Below are 20,764 nucleotides of genomic sequence, written 5' to 3'. Positions count from 1 at the left end.
TACATGGGGGAGTCACAAGACTCTCTGCAGTGACAATGTCTGGTAGAATACACGGGGGAGTCACAAGACTCTCTGCAGTCACAATGTCTGTTAGAATACACGGGGGAGTCACAAGACTCTCTGCAGTCACAATGTCTGTTAGAATACACGGGGGAGTCACAAGACTCTCTGCAGTCACAATGTCTGTTAGAATACACGGGGGAGTCACAAGACTCTCTGCAGTCACAATGTCTGTTAGAATGCACGGGGGAGTCACAAGACTCTCTGCAGTGACAATGTCTGGTAGAATACATGGGGGAGTCACAAGACTCTCTGCAGTGACAATGTCTGGTAGAATACATGGGGGAGTCACAAGACTCTCTGCAGCACTGGAATATTACAGAGTTCCGGAGTTTGCACCCGATGACCCCGGCACCAACTTTCTGCCTCTTTTGCTGTCACTGAAGACCTGATAGGTGTAAAGAAAGTACACCCCCAGCCTAGCATTAGATCTCCCCTCCCCCATTCTCACCAGGTAGTTCTTGACTGCCGTCAGGTCCTCCACCACCGTCCTCTTCACCCGGTCGGCCTGAGATGGCAGGGACCCCATTTTACCCTCAAGGTTCTTCTTTAATCGTTGCTCCACACTGCGGCCCACCGCCTCCACCCATTGGCCCCTCATGTTCTTTGGGCCCGGAGGACCCTCCCGAGCCTCTTCCTGCTGGATGACTCCGATCACTTCATCCAGTTTCAGGTGTTTCCCTTTATAGCCGAGAGACTCGTCCACCACGGCCCACATTTCCTTCATCAGGGCCTCGTATAGAAGGGTCACATCCTTGGCCTGTCTGCCGGGACTCTTCACCCCCGCGGGACTCGCCTGCCCATTGCACTCCGCCTCCAATTCCATGATGTGCTGGTCAGCCGAACGCAGGTCCCTCTGCTGGATGAGACGCAGGATCTCCAGGACTGAGCGAGGAAGAGAGTCAGACAATCAACTATCCATTCATATATTTCCTATCCATTCATATATTTCCTATCCATTCATCTAATTCCTATCCATTCATACATTTCCTATCCATTCATTCATTTCCTATCCATTCATCCATTTCCTATCCATTCATCAAATTCCTATCCATTCATCTAATTCCTATCCATTCATCCATTTCCTATCCATTCATCAAATTCCTATCCATTCATCTAATTCCTATCCATTCATCTAATTACTATCCATTCATCAATTTCCTATCCATTCATCAATTTCTTATCCATTCATCTATGTCCTATCCATTCATCCATTTCCTATCTATTCATCTATTTCTTATACATTCATCTATTTACTATCCATTCATCTATTTACTATCCATTCATCTATTTCTTATCCATTCATCCATTTCCTATCTATTCATCTATTTCCTTTCCATTCATCTATTTCTTATACATTCATCTATTTACTATTCATTCATCTATTTCTTATCCATTCATCTAATTCCTAGCCATTCATCTAATTCTTATCTATTCATCAAATTCCTATCTATTCATCTATTTCTTATCCATTCATCTATTTACTATCCATTCATCTATGTCCTATCTATTCATCTATTTCCTATCCATTCATCTATTTCCTATCCATTCATCCATTCCCTATCCATTCATCTATGTCCTATCCATTCATCTATGTCCTATCCATTCATCAAATTCCTATCCATTCATACATTTCCTATCCATTCATTCATTTCCTATCCATTCATCCATTTCCTATACATTCATCTATGTCCTATCCATTCATATATTTCCTATCCATTCATCCATTTCCTATATATTCATCCATTTCCTATCTATTCATCTAATTACTATCTATTCAGCTATGTCCTATCCATTCATCTATGTCCTATCTATTCATCTATTTCCTATCCATTCATCTATTTCTTATCCATTCATCTATTTCCTACCCATTCATCTATTTCTTATCCATTCATCTATGTCCTATCCATTCATCTAATTCCTAGCTATTCATCTATTTCCTTTCCATTCATCTATGTCCTATCTATTCATCAATTTCTTATCCATTTATCAATTTCCTATCTATTCATTTATTTCCTATCTATTCATCAAATTCCTATCCATTCATCAATTTCCTACTGTAGCAGAGTGTCCCAGAGAGAGCCAGGAAAAGTCCTGTTCGGGATTTATACATCTCCCAGGCATCTCTCGTATACCTTTAGGGATCTCTGATCCATGATCCAGTTCGGATCTTCGTCCTCTTCCCCAGGCCAATTTAATCTCACCTGAGACAGACAGCAGCTCTCAGCCTGGGAACACAGACAATGTTTGTCTATGAGAGCGGAAGGTCAGTAACACTGTCTGTTTGTGTCCTTGGAAGCTGACAAGCTGTAGGCTTGCTCAGTCTGTGTTAGTGAGGGACTGCATTGTGTGTAGTAAGTGCCGGTGTTCCGTGAAAAATCCATACCCGTGAGAAAACCATACCCTCGTCACTTCCGGTTCCGCTACGGAGGGTATGGATTTCTCACGGTACTTACACTTGCGGCGCTTACATTAAAACAGCTCATTTGAAACGTAAATCATCTCCGCTCTTCCCCCTGTCACTGCCCTCATCTCCGGTAATAAATATAAAAGCGGATCACGGAGCCGCGATCGCCGTCACATTTACATCACATACACCCGCCACCGCTTTTATATTTATTACCGGAGATGAGGGCAGTGACAGGGCGAAGAGCGGAGATGATTTACGTTTCAGATGAGCTGTTTTAATGTAAGCGCCGCAAGTTTTACATTAGACACAGTGCCGTGAGAATTTCATGCCCACCGAGCATGCGCACTTGTCTAATTCTTTAATGTTCAATCACGTATCCGGGACTCTGAGCATGCGCACTGCTGCGCTGCTCAGCTGTTTCAGCCCGGAAGTGACGAGGGTATGGTTTCTCCACGGGGTATGGTTTTTTAACGTTACACCGGGACAGGGCTAGGCTTTTGTTTATTATTATTATTACTGCTTGTTTTCCTTAAAGCACTGTACAGCACCTGTATATAAACCTGTATATAGTATCAATAAACACCGCACTGTTTGTCACTACCACACTGGATTTGGTATCTGTGCCTGAAAGACTGCTCATCCCAGGGAGCTTTGCACCCGCTACCTGTTCCCCAGCTTACACTACCCATTCATATAATTCCTATATAGTTACATAGTTTGTGAGGTTGAAAAAAGACAGTCCATCCAGTTCAACCTATGATGTGTGTGTGTGTTTGCTGTTAACCGTTGTATACCCCTGTATGTTGTACATTGTATACCCCTGTATGATGTACATTGTATACCCCTGTATGTTGTACACTGTATACCCCCTGTATGTTGTACACTGTATACCCCCTGTATGTTGTACACTGTATACCCCCTGTATGTTGTACATTGTATACCCCTGTATGATGTACATTGTATACCCCCTGTATGTTGTACATTGTATACCCCTGTATGATGTACATTGTATACCCCCTGTATGTTGTACATTGTATACCCCCTGTATGTTGTACATTGTATACCCCTGTATGTTGTACATTGTATACCCCCTGTATGTTGTACATTGTATACTCCTGTATGTTGTACACTGTATACCCCTGTATGTTGTACATTGTATACCCCTGTATGTTGTACATTGTATACCCCCTGTATGTTGTACATTGTATACCCCCTGTATGTTGTACACTGTATACCCCCTGTATGTTGTACACTGTATACCCCCTGTATGTTGTACACTGTATACCCCCTGTATGTTGTACACTGTATACCCCCTGTATGTTGTACATTGTATACCCCTGTATGATGTACATTGTATACCCCCTGTATGATGTACATTGTATACCCCCTGTATGTTGTACATTGTATACCCCCTGTATGTTGTACATTGTATACTCCTGTATGTTGTACACTGTATACCCCTGTATGTTGTACACTGTATACCCCCTGTATGTTGTACACTGTATACCCCCTGTATGTTGTACACTGTATACCCCCTGTATGTTGTACACTGTATACCCCCTGTATGTTGTACACTGTATACCCCCTGTATGTTGTACATTGTATACCCCCTGTATGTTGTACACTGTATACTCCCTGTATGTTGTACATTGTATACCCCTGTATGTTGTACATTGTATACCCCCTGTATGTTGTACATTGTATACCCCCTGTATGTTGTACATTGTATACCCCCTGTATGTTGTACATTGTATACCCCCTGTATGTTGTACATTGTATACCCCCTGTATGTTGTACACTGTATACCCCCTGTATGTTGTACACTGTATACCCCCTGTATGTTGTACACTGTATACCCCCTGTATGTTGTACATTGTATACCCCTGTATGTTGTACATTGTATACCCCCTGTATGTTGTACATTGTATACCCCCTGTATGTTGTACATTGTATACCCCCTGTATGTTGTACATTGTATACCCCCTGTATGTTGTACATTGTATACCCCCTGTATGTTGTACACTGTATACCCCCTGTATGTTGTACACTGTATACCCCCTGTATGTTGTACATTGTATACCCCTGTATGTTGATACAGTCCCAGTGATTGGTAGAGACTGGCTGTCTCGGTGCATTATGGGATAATTTATAAAAGCCAGGAGCACATGTGCTGCGGGGTCTTTGGCTGGTGAGCAGAGTCCTGGAGGGAGGGGGGTGGCTGCCTCCTCCTCTGTAGTCATGGCACGCGGTCACAGGCAGCTGGCCTGGGGACCAGAGGAACAGAGCTGAACCCAGAGGTCCAGGAGAACTGACTGGAGGGGTAGGGACACTAGAGACCCTCAAACTAGAGACCCTCGAAAAACAGTATTGTGAGTACAGGGGATCGTGTCTAGGGGCCTGACCTGAGGGGGGGTCACCCCGGTGTAGGATAGTCAGAGGACGGGTGTCAGTCTGTGGAGTGAAAGGGGATACTAGGCGGGTATCCTAAAGATAATCTACCCAACTAAGGGGTCTGAACAGAGACTTAACCAAAGTTCATCTAATGGCAAGGTGAATCAGCAGTCTGGCTGCATCTCCAGATAGGAGTCCTCATCCATTGTGAATATCCCACTCTTCCCTTCCCCCATCCCTAAATAAAACACCAAAAACGACATACCCCTGGACTGATCATTGACTGAGCCAAAAAAGTGAAGTGTTAATTTGTGGATGCCAGTGTTGCTAACGGTAACCCCAGGGGGACCCGAGAGTGTATTATCCTCAGAGGGGGCAGTACTACATATACTAATAATAAACATCCCACTATGATCTGCCATCTTGTGGATGAATAAAATATTGCACTTGCCTATCGACATCACTAATAAAGCAATTTAATAACTTTTTCTTTTTATGTTATTTTGCACACTCCGTTTTTAGTGTTTTTTTTTTTTAGTGCAGATACCGGCACTGACCCCCCCCCCCCCCCCTATTGTATCATCCAGGAGGAAACTGCTCTGCGTGTTTTCTGGGAGTGGCCCTTTGAATAGGACCAGAATGCCGAGGCTTCATACCACCGGCGGCCATCATACACTCGGAGTGCTGAATGGACTGTTCTGGGGGAGTTGGCGATTGGCTGGCCCCCGCCCCCGCAGATGTACTGCAGCAGGCTGGCTCTCCCAGGCAAAGTCCCATACGTGTACGGCGCTCACCTGGGAGGAGCTAAGGGGCGATCGCGTGCCGCCGGTGGTGCGATCCCGCCCCCGTTCTTCAGTGGGGAAGCTAGTGCGTGTGACAGGCGGCTCCGATGACCACCCGCGATCTCCCGCCGCTGACAGAGAAGGGCGGAGCCATCCATACTTCTCCCTGAAGTGATCACAGATGTCATGTGATCCTGCTATATAGGATCACATGTCTCTGTGATGACTTCACAAGCCACGCCCCCCCACAGTTATAATAACGCCCCTAGGGTCACATTTAACCCCTTCATCACCAACAGGGTTAACCCCTTCCCTGCCAGTGTTATTAGTACAGTAACAGTGCATATGTATAGCACTGATTACTGCAGTAATGTCACTGGTCCCCCCCAAAAGTGTCAAAAATGTCAGTTAGGGGTCCGATCTGTCCGCCGCGATGTCGCAGTCCCACAAAAAATCGCAGATCGCCGCCATTACTAGCATAAAAATAAACAATAAAAACGACATAAATCTTCCCCGTAGTTAGTAAACGCAATAACTTTTGCACAAACCAAGCATTGACCCGAGCAATGACCTGAGAAATGACCCGAGCACTGACCTAACCATTGACCTGAGAAATGACCTGAGAAACAACCTGAGGAACGACCTAAGCAATAATCTGAGCATTGACCTGAGCAATGACCTGAGCATTGACGTGAGCAATGACCCGAGCAATGATCCGAGCAATGACCAAAGCATTGACCTGAGCAATGATCCGACCATTGACCCGAGCAATGACCTAACCATTGACCTGAGGAATGACCTAAGCAATAATCTGAGCATTGACGTGAGCAATGATCTAAGCATTGATTGGAGCAATGACCCGAGCAATAATCCGAGCAATGACCAAAGCATTGACCTGAGCAATGATCCGACCATTGACCCGAGCAATGACCTAACCATTGACCTGAGGAACGACCTAAGCAATGATCTAAGCATTGATTGGAGCAATGACCCGAGCAATAATCCGAGCAATGACCAAAGCATTGACCTGAGCAATGACCCGAGCATTGACCTGAGCATTGACCTAAGCAATGACCCGAGCAATGATCCGACCATTGACCTGAACAATGACCCGAGCAATAACCTGAGCATTGACCTGAGCATTGACCTGAGCAATGACCCGAGCAATGACCTGAGCAATGACCCGAGCATTGACCTGAGCATTGACCTAAGCAATGACCCGAGCAATGATCCGACCATTGACCTGAACAATGACCCGAGCAATAACCTGAGCATTGACCTGAGCAATGACCCGAGCATTGACCTGAGCATTGACCTAAGCAATGACCCGAGCAATGATCCGACCATTGACCTGAACAATGACCCGAGCAATAACCTGAGCATTGACCTGAGCATTGACCTGAGCATTGACCTGAGCATTGACCCGAGCAATGACCCGAGCAATGACCCGAGCAATGACCCGAGCATTGACCCGAGCAATGACCCGAGCAATGACCCGAGCAATGACCTGAGCATTGACCTGAGCATTGACCCGAGCATTGACCTGAGCATTGACCTGAGCATTGACCTGAGCATTGACCTGAGCATTGACCTGAGCATTGACCTGACCAATGATCCGACCAATGATCCTGAACAATGACCCGAGCATTGACCCGAGCATTGACCTGAGCATTGACCTGAGCATTGACCTGAGCATTGACCTAAGCAATGATCCGACCAATGATCCGACCAATGATCCTGAACAATGACCCGAGCAATAACCTGAGCATTGACCCGAGCAATGACCTGAGCATTGACCTGAGCATTGACCCGAGCATTGACCCGAGCATTGACCCGAGCATTGACCCGAGCATTGACCCGAGCATTGACCCGAGCATTGACCCGAGCAATGACCCGAGCATTGACCTGACCTGAGCTAAGGTCTGTGAAGAGAAGTTGAGCACATGAATAAGTGGTGGAGGGTAGAACAGCTGCTGTAGAAGAGCCACCAGTAAGCCAATGACTGTCAGAAAAAATGGGAGGGAAGAGGCATCCCTGGACCAATCTATGAAGGTTCTGGTCTTCTTCTACAGAGTGACCTCCTGACTCCATTAGACAACCTACTGACCTACCTGAGAGGGGCTCCCGGACCTTCTCTGGTTCCCGGATGACTTCATTCTTCTCCGGAACCACCTCCACCATTGATTCTCTCTGGGAGCGGTTCCCTGGGGTTCCTCCGCCAGCTCCGAGCCATAGGAAGGAGAGCCGTTTTACTCCACCTCCGGGGCCTCCGCCATCCTCTTCTGCTCCATCTTTTTTGCGCCCCAATGATAAAAGGCTCACATCTTCTGACTTACGCCTTCCCCGCCTCTTCTCAGGGGCCCCGAGGACACCCAGAAGGCTTTTTCCTCCTTTCCAGAAGGGTGAAAGATGAGCAATCTTTTCTAATGTTCCTCTGCGCTTTGCATCTGAACCCAATGGCTCTCTTTTCCCCTCCACTTCATCTTCCATGAATGGATTACCCCCCTCAGGGGAAGGACGGTCCAAGGGGGTGTCTTCATCGAAAGGGTTGGGCACGGTGACTGGCATGGCCTAAGTTCTACAGATATAAAAATATATTGCTTAGTGATGAAAATATCTTTAATCCCACCCCCCACCACCATGTAACATGATCCACCTAATACCCCTCCACCATGCCAAACCATCCACCCAGTACCCCAACCACCATGTCACACCATCCCCCTAATACCCCCCTCTCCACCATGTCACACCATCCACCCAATACCCCCAAGTACTGTGTCACACTATCCACCCACTACCCCAACCACCATGTCACACCATCCACCCAATACCCCCCTCCCCACCATGTAACATGATCCACCTAATGCCCCTCCACCATGCCAAACCATCCACCCAGTACCCCAACCACCATGTCACACCATACACCCAATACCACCCACCAACGTGTCATACCATCCCCCTAATACCCCCCTCTCCACCATGTCACACCATACACCCAATACCACCCACCAACGTGTCACACCATCCCCCTAATACCCCCCTCTCCACCATGTCACACCATACACCCAATACCACCCACCAACGTGTCACACCATCCCCCTAATACCCCCCTCTCCACCATGTCACACCATACACCCAATACCACCCACCAACGTGTCATACCATCGACCTAACACCCCCCACCACCCTGTCATATAACCCAACCTTCCCCACATCAGACTACCCACAAAACACCTCTCCCCCCGGCCCTGTTACACCACCCACCATACACCCTGACACACAACATAACACTCTACCCTCCTAACACCCCCCATCATCCAGTCATACCACCCAACACCTTCCATTACCTTGTCATACCACCCACCTACCACCCCACCCCCATATCACACTACACCTCCAACCCCGGTTACATCACCCTCTAAACACCTCCCTTCCCCCCAACCTGTCATACCATCCAATTATTTGATTGTAATGTGGATCTGTCACTTGGTGTAATAAAGACTGTCTGTTCTCTAAAGCCGGTCACACATTATACAATTTCCTTTACATTGACTTTCAACTATGTGGAACATGTGCTGGCCTGACGGCATACACATGGAAAGTGTTTAGGTCTGACCTCATATTGTCTGTTTTTGGTAAATCTAAAGAAAAATTGTATAATGTATGGCCAGCCTAGGATATTATCGTCTGATAAGTCCAATGTAGACAACGGCTGTCCTGCACCCCCCATGTCCAATACTCTTCCGATAACAGAAGACACATTTCATTTCAGACGTGGATTATCTTCATCTAATATGTATGTAGTCACTGCGACAATCATTCATAAAATGGCGTTCAGCATCCGGAGAGAAGTCAGGCATAGTGATTGGAGGCTGATATCAGTCTGAGATCATTCATAGGTCATTGAGGGAGAATCTGACCCGCGGATGGCTTCCCTCTGGCCTTCTTTATACCTCCTTCTGGTCTCCTCCTGACCTCCTCCTGACCTCCTCCATACCACCTTCTGCCCTCCTTCTGGTCTCCTCCTGACCTCCTCCACGCCACCCTCTGCCCTCCTTCTGGTCTCCTCCTGACCTCCTCCTGACCTCCTCCATACCACCTTCTGCCCTCCTTCTGGTCTCCTCCTGACCTCCTCCTGACCTCCTCCATACCACCTTCTGACCTCCTTCTGGTCTCCTCCTGACCTCCTCCATACCACCTTCTGACCTCCTTCTGGTCTCCTCCTGACCTCCTCCATACCACCTTCTGACCTCCTTCTGGTCTCCTCCTGACCTCCTCCATACCACCTTCTGCCCTCATACTGGTCTCCTCCTGACCTCCTCCATACCACCTTCTGCCCTCATACTGGTCTCCTCCTGACCTCCTCCATACCACCTTCTGCCCTCATACTGGTCTCCTCCTGACCTCCTCCATACCACCTTCTGCCCTCATTCTGGTCTCCTCCTGACCTCCTCCATACCACCTTCTGCCCTCATACTGGTCTCCTCCTGACCTCCTCCATACCACCTTCTGACCTCCTTCTGGTCTCCTCCTGACCTCTTACATACCACCTTCTGCCCTCATACTGGTCTCCTCCTGACCTCCTCCATACCACCTTCTGACCTCCTTCTGGTCTCCTCCTGACCTCCTCCATACCACCCTCTGCCCTCATACTGGTCTCTTCCTGACCTCCTCCATACCACCTTCTGACCTCCTTCTGGTCTCCTCCTGACCTCCTCCATACCACCTTCTGCCCTCATTCTGGTCTCCTCCTGACCTCCTCCATACCACCTTCTGCCCTCATTCTGGTCTCCTCCTGACCTCCTCCACACCACCCTCTGACCTCATTCTGGTCTCCTTCTGACCTCCTCCACACCACCCTCTGCCCTCATTCTGGTCTCCTCCTGACCTCCTCCACACCACCCTCTGACCTCATTCTGGTCTCCTTCTGACCTCCTCCATACCACCCTCTGCCCTCATTCTGGTCTCCTCCTGACCTCCTCCATACCACCCTCTGACCTCATTCTGGTCTCCTTCTGACCTCCTCCACACCACCCTCTGACCTCATTCTGGTCTCCTTCTGACCTCCTCCACACCACCCTCTGACCTCATTCTGGTCTCCTCCTGACCTCCTCCACACCACCCTCTGACCTCATTCTGGTCTCCTTCTGACCTCCTCCACACCACCCTCTGCCCTCATTCTGGTCTCCTTCTGACCTCCTCCATACCACCCTCTGACCTCATTCTGGTCTCCTCCTGACCTCCTCCACACCACCTTCTGCCCTCATTCTGGTCTCCTTCTGACCTCCTCCATACCACCCTCTGACCTCCTTCTGGTCTCCTCCTGACCTCCTCCACACCACCTTCTGCCCTCATTCTGGTCTCCTCCTGACCTCCTCCACACCACCTTCTGCCCTCATTCTGGTCTCCTCCTGACCTCCTCCACACCACCTTCTGCCCTCATTCTGGTCTCCTTCTGACCTCCTCCATACCACCCTCTGACCTCATTCTGGTCTCCTTCTGACTTTCTTCTGACCTCCTCCATACCACCTTCTTGTCTCCTTTTGTCCTACTTCTGATCTCCTTCTGGTCTGCCTATAACATCCTTCTGACCTATATCAGATCTCTTTCTGACCTCTTTTTGCCCTTCTTCTGTCCTATTTCTGATTTCCTTCTGATCTTCTGAACTGCTTCTGACATCCTTCTGACTTACTTCTGTCCTACTTCTGATCCCCTTTTGTCCTACTTCTGATCCCCTTTTGTCCTGCTTCTGATCTTCTCCTGACCTTCTTCTGACCTGCTTCTGATCTCCTTCTGTTCTACTTCTGATCTTCTTCTGTCCTAATTCTGATCTCCTTCTGACCTACTTCTAATCTCTATCTGGACTCTATTTGACCTGCTTCTCACCTCCTTCTAAACCTGATTCTGATATTTTCCTGACCTGCTTCTGATCTCCTGCTTGCCTCCATCTGACTTGTTATGAGTGGGTTTTGCATTTCTATAGACATACTGTATATGGGATTGCAATGAATCTGAAGCAGGTGCCCATTGACCCATACAATTATCAGGAGCGTCTAACATTCCTGTTCCATGACAGCTGCCGGTCTCATTCCAGCACCCTGCTTTTAGTTGTGATTCTCCTTGTCTGTTTGTCCACCTACAAGGAGAATGATGTGGCCAGACTCTGAGTGGAGACCAAACCTGATTTACGCCAGCCAAGCCTGCAGCCTCATGCTTTAAAATAGTGTGACTCGTGCTTCAAGCTGTTTGTCTGTCCTGCTCTGCTAGATTGGATTTTCCTTGTTGACGACCTTGGGTTGGATATCAACTTTTCTCTGTACTCTGCCTGCCTTTTGACTATGAATTGGACACTGACTTCTCTGCACCTTCCCTGCCTTCTACCCAGACTCTCATTGATCCACTCTGTCTGTCTGCCAACCGCAAGTACCTGTTTACTGTGCTCAGTTTGCACCTGTCCTGGCATGGTAGCCAGGCACTATAGCATTGTGGGGGCAACACAGAAGCCAGCTATAGTGTCTGTAGAGTGTGACAACAATCCTGTACACGTGGAAACGTTTAAAGTGGTTCTAAAGCCTATTGTATCCATTAAAGTAAAAAAACTTCTGTGTAACAGAACCCCCCCCCCCCCCTTATACTTATGTAGTAGGAAAAAGCATATTCTGACCAGGAATAACCCAAGTCATTGAATTGGATCAGGGTTACTAGAGGTCAGGGCTGGATGACTCATCCTGTCAGCTCTCTGATGCCCCCACCCCCTTGGTGTCTGTAAGGTTGGAGAACCTTCTAGAATTAGAGGGTGGGAGTTAGGAGGAGCTGAGATGAATATTTATGGGGCCCAGCCAATCCCCAGAGATGGGCTGGCAGGGCACTGGAACCTACCCATAAACAGACATGGGTCATGCCAGCAAGGGGAGTCAGATGGAAGATGGAGATGGAGGAGAGGCTGTCCGTGGCCCTTGAGGAAACACCTGCTGGGGAGGGCCGGGTGCTCAGGAAAGCTGGCCTGGAAGGATTTTGACACAGGAGGCTGTGGAAGGATTCATGCCAGAGAGACAGCAAAGAGAGGAAGCAGGAACAGTGAATAGATCAGCACGGTGCAGAGACAGAGAAGGGGAGAGGCTGCCACCTGTAGCAGTTCTCTCTTGAAGACCGCCTAGTGCCAAGTCTACATCTACCCTTGCTCCGGGAGGTCTCCAAGTGTGTATGTCAGTCGAGCAGGCCTGGGGCAGAAATTTAGTCAGGAAGACTGGGATGAAGATCAGCCAGGGGCCACGCCAGCCACTGGTGGCACGGTGGTGAAGTTTGTGAAGGAAATGCTGTGTGACTGGCTCTGTAGCAGTGGGGATCCGGGACACTAGCGACTCCTATGGGGGTAGTGCTACACTTACCTAAACCTATTCCCAATCTAGCACTGTGCATGAGGGCTGAGGCTCTCCTGGCTCTGTCCCTGTCCCTAGATCCATAGCATTGGAGCCAATGGCTCAAATTCTGTGATTAGGGAGTGGGAGGCGTCCATAGAAAGCCGCATTCTATGGGGCACTCACCATAGAAGAGGAGCAAGGAGTGCCAGCGGGAGACCCAAGAAGAGGAGGGTCAGAGCTGCTTTATGCAAAACCATTACGCAGCTGATGAATATGATGTTTTTATTAGAAAAAAAGAAACTTTATTATCGGTTTATTAGACCCATTGATGCACACTAAAGCCACTGTCCCTGCTAAACTGGCCGGATCTCAATCAGTGTGTGCTATCCCCAATCAACAGAAGTCCATGGTTTGAATGACTTCTGTCACAGGGACATCAGAAAAAAGGACTGAGCACCAAGAAAACCTGAACACTCAATCACCCAGCGCTTAGTATAAAAGACTAAAAGAGCAGCCACCTAAATAAATACACAAATGGAAAAAAAGGTGCATATAAATACGCACAAGCGGCGCTTAATGAGTTATCCACATAGGATGCAAAAGTGATCATAAGCAAATAAATTGCTACAAATGTATGAATTAAATATAAGTCCACAGTAATTAATGTAATAAAAATAGAATAAAGTCCGTGCTGATAGAGAAGTCCAACACCACTTGGCCTCAGTGCGGGTATAACGCTCCACCTTGCCGTTAGTCAATGTGCACCTCCACCTCACCACTCGTGGGATATATGCATATATACGCTTACCAGAAGGCTCAAGCATACACGCCCAATAATGGAAACCAGTCTGGACTCTCTCCGCAAACGGATCCTTGGAACACCGGGTCATACACAGTAGAAAATCTCCCAAATGGTTGCGGTGCATAAGGAAGGAGCAAAGATACACATAGGGCAATATTGCTTAAAACACCATGTACCTTTATTCACAACTCCCCCCTTCACCCATTACACTCACATAAAAAGGAATAGAACAAGCATGTATAGATCGGTGTGGCAGTACGGTTACTGTCGGCCGCTTACCGGACTCCCGCTTGCTTCACAGCGTCCCGGAAGCTCCGGATTCCGAGGTCGTACAGCGTCCTGTTGCCGAGGTGACCGCGCAAGTCACCGCCCTAACGCGTTTCGTCATCAGACTTCAACGGAACGCTCTCCGTTGAAGTCTGATGACGAAACGCGTTAGGGCGGTGACTTGCGCGGTCACCTCGGCAACAGGACGCTGTACGACCTCGGAATCCGGAGCTTCCGGGACGCTGTGAAGCAAGCGGGAGTCCGGTAAGCGGCCGACAGTGACCGTACTGCCACACCGATCTATACATGCTTGTTCTATTCCTTTTTATGTGAGTGTAATGGGTGAAGGGGGGAGTTGTGAATAAAGGTACATGGTGTTTTAAGCAATATTGCCCTATGTGTATCTTTGCTCCTTCCTTATGCACCGCAACCATTTGGGAGATTTTCTACTGTGTATGACCCGGTGTTCCAAGGATCCGTTTGCGGAGAGAGTCCAGACTGGTTTCCATTATTGGGCGTGTATGCTTGAGCCTTCTGGTAAGCGTATATATGCATATATCCCACGAGTGGTGAGGTGGAGGTGCACATTGACTAACGGCAAGGTGGAGCGTTATACCCGCACTGAGGCCAAGTGGTGTTGGACTTCTCTATCAGCACGGACTTTATTCTATTTTTATTACATTAATTACTGTGGACTTATATTTAATTCATACATTTGTCACAGGGACATGTTGGAAAACCTTTCTCTCTCAGTCAGGGTGCCGCCGTAAGAATCCCAGCAGTGGCGGCTGGTGCTCAAATTTTTGGGGGGCGCAAACAGAAAAATGTAATGGGCATTGCTTTGCGGCAAAAAACGCTGTAAAAATTGCGTGACTTTGAGGTCGCAAAAGTGTGAAAGGGGCCTTCAGTAATTAAGGTATAGCTTGCCCCCTTTCAATGCACAGTGACCATCGTGCCCCTTTTCAATGCAGAGTGACCAGCGTGCCCCCTTTCAATGCAGAGAGACCAGCGTGCCCCCTTTCAATGCAGAGAGACCAGCGTGCCCCCTTTCAATGCAGAGAGACCAGCGTGCCCCCTTTCAATGCAGAGTGACCAGCGTGCCCCCTTTCAATGCAGAGAGACCAGCGTGCCCCCTTTCAATGCAGAGAGACCAGCGTGCCCCCTTTCAATGCAGAGACCGGCGTACATGCCCCCTTCAATGCAGAGACCGGCGTACATGCCCCCTTCAATGCAGAGACCGGCGTACATGCCCCCTTCAATGCAGAGACCGGCGTACATGCCCCCTTCAATGCAGAGACCGGCGTACATGCCCCCTTCAATGCAGAGACCGGCGTACATGCCCCCTTCAATGCAGTGACCGGCGTACATGCCCCCTTCAATGCAGAGACCAGCGTACATGCCCCCTTCAATGCAGAGACCAGCGTACATGCCCCCTTCAATGCAGTGACCAGCGTACATGCCCCCTTCAATGCAGAGACCAGCGTACATGCCCCCTTCAATGCAGTGACCAGCGTACATGCCCCCTTCAATGCAGTGACCAGCGTACACTCCCCCTTCAATGCAGTGACCAGCGTACATGCCCCCTTCAATGCAGAGACCAGTGTACATGCCCCCTTCAATGCATAGATCAGCGTGCGTGCCTTCTTCAATGCAGTGACCAGCATACATTCCCCCAATGCAGAGATCAGCATACGTGCCCCCTTCAATGCAGTGACCAGCGTACGTGCCCCCTTCAATGCAGTGACCAGCGTACGTGCCCCCTTCAATGCAGTGACCAGCGTACGTGCCCCCTTCAATGCAGTGACCAGCGTACATGCCCCCTTCAATGCAGTGACCAGCGTACGTGCCCCCTTCAATGCAGTGACCAGCATACATTCCCCCAATGCAGAGATCAGCATACATGCCCCCTTCAATGCAGTGACCAGCGTACATGCCCCCTTCAATGCAGTGACCAGCATACATTCCCCCAATGCAGAGATCAGCATGCGTGCCCCCTTGCTTACCTGGAGCAGCAGCGGCGGCTTTTCCTCAGTCCCCCGGCGCAGCTTCTCCTCAGTCCCGGCGGCGCGTCTCCTCCAGTCCTCCCGCCTCCTCCTCGGCCAATGGCATGGGGTTTGCCCTGCGGCCAATCAGGAAGCGCATATCGTACGCGCTTCCTGATTGGCCAGGAGGAGGATCGGTGTGACAATAGCAAATTTTCATTCGCTATTGTCACACAATGGGTGGGCTCGGGGCGCACTGCTCTGCGCCCCGGGTCCACCCTTTTCATCGCCCTATTAGAGCCTCTGGCTCTAATCAGGTGATTTTAAAAAAAAACATTAAGCTCCATGCGTCCGGCGCCCTGCATGCAGATTAGGGGGCCGGACGCATGGATGGGGGGCGGCGCCCCTGCGCCCTCAATACACCGGCCGCCACTGAATCCCAGTAAGGGAGGATTCCTCCATTTATCCACTAACAGGTATGGCTAGGCTAACACATGAGTTGTGGTGACCACCAAAGTCTGGAGATTTCTGCATGCTATGATGGGGACGCATCAGTCATAACACCCCTCCGTGAGTCATAAACTATAAACTCCCTGAAAAATGTTCCAATAGATAGGAGTCCTACATTTGATTATTAGGTTGATGATCTACCAGAACACCTAGCTCCTTCTCCACCGATACTTCCCCACCATTGACTGTCCCAGATCCTTCTCCACCATTCACTCCCCCACATCCTTCTCCACCATTGTCTTCCCCCAGATACTTCTTTACCATTCACTCTCCCAGATCCTTCTCCACCATTCACTCCCCCAGATACTTCTCTACCATTCACTCTCCCAGATCCTTCTCCACCATTCACTCTCCCAGATCCTTCTCCACCATTCACTCTCCCAGATCCTTCTCCACCATTCACTCTCCCAGATCCTTCTCCACCATTCACTCCCCCAGATCCTTCTCCACCATTCACTCCCCCAGATCCTTCTCCACCATTCACTCCCCCAGATCCTTTTCCACCTCTACATCTCTAATAACAATGGACCTTGGTACATATCTAATACCAATGGACCTTGGGGTATACCTCTAATACCACTGAACCTTGAAGTACACCTCTAATAACACTGAATCTTGGGGTACATCTCTAAAAATAATGGACCTTGGGGTACCCCACTAATAACACTGAACCTTGGGGTACCACTCTAATAACACTGAACATTGGGGTACCACACTAATAACACTGAACCTTGGGATACATCTTTAATAACAATGGACCTGGCTGTATGCCACTAATAGCACTGAACCTCGGGGTACCCAACTAATAACAATGGACCTTGGGGTACACCTCTAATAGCAATGAACCTTGAAGTACACCTCTAATAACACTGAAACTTGGGGTACATCTCTAATAACAATGGACCTTGGGGTACCCCACTAATAACACCGAACCTTGGGGTACACCTCTAACAACACTGAACATTGGGGTACCACACTAATAACACTGAACCTTGGGGTAAACCTGTAATAACAATAAGCCTTGGGGTACCCCACTAATAAAACTGAACCTTGGGGTACACCTCTAATAGCACTGAACCTTGGAGTACATCTCTGATAACAATGGACCTTGGGGTACCCCACTAATAACAATGGACCTTGGGGTACACCTCTAATAGCACTGAACCTTGAAGTACACCTCTAATAACACTGAACCTTGGGGTACATCTCTGATAACAATGGACCTTGGGTTACCCCACTAATAACACTGAACCTTGGGGTACACCTCTAATAACACTGAACATTGGGGTACCACACTAATAACACTGAACCTAGGGGTACCTCTCTAATAACACTGAACCTTGGAGTACACCCCTAATAGCACTGACTTTGGGGTACATCACTAACACTGAACCTTGAGGTACACCTCTAATAACAAGGAACCTTGCAGTAAACCACAAAAAATTACTGAATCTTGAGGTATCCCACTAATAACAATGAACCTTGGATTACATCTCTAATAGCACTGATCCTTAGAGTACACTGCTAATAACACTGAACCTTGGGGTACATCTCTAATAGCACTAAACCTTGGGGTACATCTCTAATAGCACTGAACCTTGGGGTACATCTCTAATAACACTGAACCTTGGGATACATCTCTAATAACGCTGAACCTTGGGGTACACTACTAATAACACTGAACCTTGGGGTACCCCACTAATAACAATGAACCTGGGGGTACACTACTAATAACACTGAACCTTGGAGTATCGCACTAATAAAACTGAACCTTGGGGTACATCTCTAATAACACTGAACCTTGGGGTACCCCATTAATAACACTGAACCTTTTGGGTACACCTCTAATAAAACTGAACCTTTGGGTACACTACTAATAACACTGAATCTTGGGGTACCTCTATAATAACACAGAACCTTAGGGTACACTGTTAATAACACAGAACATTCTGATACCCCACTAATAAAACTGAACCTTAGGGTACACCACCAATAACAATGAACCTTGGGGTACCCCACTAATAACACTGAACCTTGGGGTACACCACCAAAAACAATGAATGTTGGCGTACCCCACTAATAAAACTGAACCTTGGGGTACCCCACTAATAAAACTGAACCTTGGGGTACCCCACCAATAACAATGAACCTTGGGGTACCCCACTAATAACAATGAACCTTAGGGTACCCCACTAATAACAATGAACCTTGGGGTACCCCACTAACACTGAACCTTACAACACACCATTAAAAATATTGAATCCTGGGGTACACCACTAATAACATTGAACCTTGGGGTACCCCAGTAGTAACAGTTAATCTTGGGGTACATATTATTTTTTTCAAAGTAAGGATGCCTTGACGGTGATTGGTTGATAATACTGATTGCCGTCACCCACACATGGAAGATATTGGGGAATCTTCTCTGTGCGGATTGGTGGAACGATTTTTGATTGGCCGGTTTGAATATTGGGACAATCGTTCTGATTTCCTCTCTATCGCGTTTCCGGCTGTATTTTCTGCACCTTTCGTGTGATATAAGGCACAGATTCCCGGTCTGCCGCCATTCCCTCTTCTCTGATTGGTCATTTATTCCTGGAACGGCGGCTTTACATTCGGAGAGCCCATACATGGCAGATCCATCATGGCTGCCACCTCTTCAGCCTTTCCCATAATCCCCCGGAGCCGGCATGCCATGATCAATGCCTGGCTTCCATCAAGAATTTCACTCTATTGGGTGATCTTCATTACTCAGGACAACTTCTCCTACCACTACATGACATTGGACTACAACCTCCCAACATCCTTCAGCTGCTCAGTGACCCCCCCCCCCCTTTCCTCCCTCCTCGATCAGCACAGGAAACATTTCCACACGGCGGTCGGTCCCTCTGGTACACAAAGAGTTATCATCCCTTTAGTCCCGTATTTCCTCCTCTGCCTGTACGGAATTCCCTGCACCGACAACTCTATCCACTAACCTCAGAATCTACGGGACACAAAGACCTCCACCAACCTCCCCACCATGATGAACATGGAGACCACAACAACCTCCCACAACCTCCCCACCATGATGAATGTGGATCCCCCACCAACCTCCCCACCATGACGAACATGGAGACCACAACAACCTCCCCCAACCTCCCCACCATGATGAACATGGAGCCCCCAACAACCTCCACCAACCTCCCCACCATGATGAATGTGAAGCCCCCAACAACCTCCCCACCATGATGAACGCGGAGCCCCCAACAACCTCCACCAACCTCCCCACCATGATGAATGTGGAGCCCCCAACAACCTCCACCAACCTCCCCACCATGATGAATATGGAGCCCACCACTCGTCACTCACTGTCCTGCTGCTCTCCTGGCCTCAGTGCATCTCTCGCCTGATTCTACGACTGATGAAGTGGATATAAATGGAGACAGGAAACCTCCCTTCCCATCCCGTCCCATTCCTGTCACCTCTTTCCCCTCCCCATCTACAGGAAACCTTGGCCAGTCTTAAGGAAATGCCAAGGTCTCTTGACCTAGTGGCCGCCATCTTTAAATATACCGCTGAGGAAATGGAAGGGATGTGAAAGCACGAAAAACAAATTGACGAATGAAAACATTGAAGGAAAGTGTTTTGTTTTCTCCCAATAAGAAGAATTATTTGTCTACAGAACATTCCGAGCTCCTTGAGTCACTTCTCCTCCATGGCGGTCACCGGGGGCAGATCCCACCGACGCTAAATCATGGCAGAAATGACTCCTGAGTCACAAGTCCAGACAATTCTTGGTTAAGTTCTTGGAGATTTATGGCTGGAATACACAATAAGAAAATCGGCCGAAAATTTCTGTTCAGCAAGCGATCGGCCGATATTCTACTCGTTAATGTCCAGCCATCAATGAGCGATATCGATATTGTGAATGAAAAATAACGTTTGAAAAACCCGAAAAATTCTGTCGTCTCGTTTGCGAAAGATCATTATTCTATACATTGGTGTTGAGGTCGTTCAGTTTAACCTCATCACGCATGCTGTTGTTGGCAACGTTTTCGGCCGACGAACACTGTTTCCATGGTCGGCGGGCAATGGTCGAGCGATATTCGGGCCGTGTATGTTGGCAACGTTTTCGACCGACAAATAATTTTTCAAAAGTCGGTGGTCGAATGATCGGGCGATATTCTAATCGTGTATTCACACCATTAGTGTAGACT

The 20,764-nt window shown here is 48.3% G+C and overlaps 1 protein-coding gene across 1 annotated transcript in view; it reads right to left on the bottom strand.

Annotated features, from left to right (window-relative positions):
* Nucleotides 1–19,996, bottom strand: part of EXOC3L2 (exocyst complex component 3 like 2) — a 68,451-nt gene extending 48,455 nt beyond the window's left edge. Inside the window, exons 1-3 of the mRNA XM_082276018.1 lie at nt 19,917–19,996; nt 7,755–8,221; nt 512–945 (exon numbers count right to left, since the gene is read on the bottom strand). Coding sequence (XP_082132144.1) covers nt 512–945; nt 7,755–8,211 — 891 coding nt within the window. The 5' untranslated portion in view covers nt 8,212–8,221; nt 19,917–19,996. The remainder of the gene's footprint in view (nt 1–511; nt 946–7,754; nt 8,222–19,916) is intronic.
* Between the last annotated feature and the right edge of the window lie 768 nt (nt 19,997–20,764).

Source organism: Pelophylax lessonae (genome assembly GCF_965119305.1).
Source record: "Pelophylax lessonae genome assembly, contig: HAP1_SCAFFOLD_193, whole genome shotgun sequence".
In the NCBI taxonomy this organism is placed as follows: domain Eukaryota; kingdom Metazoa; phylum Chordata; class Amphibia; order Anura; family Ranidae; genus Pelophylax; species Pelophylax lessonae.
This window is presented reverse-complemented; position numbering and strand designations above follow the sequence as displayed.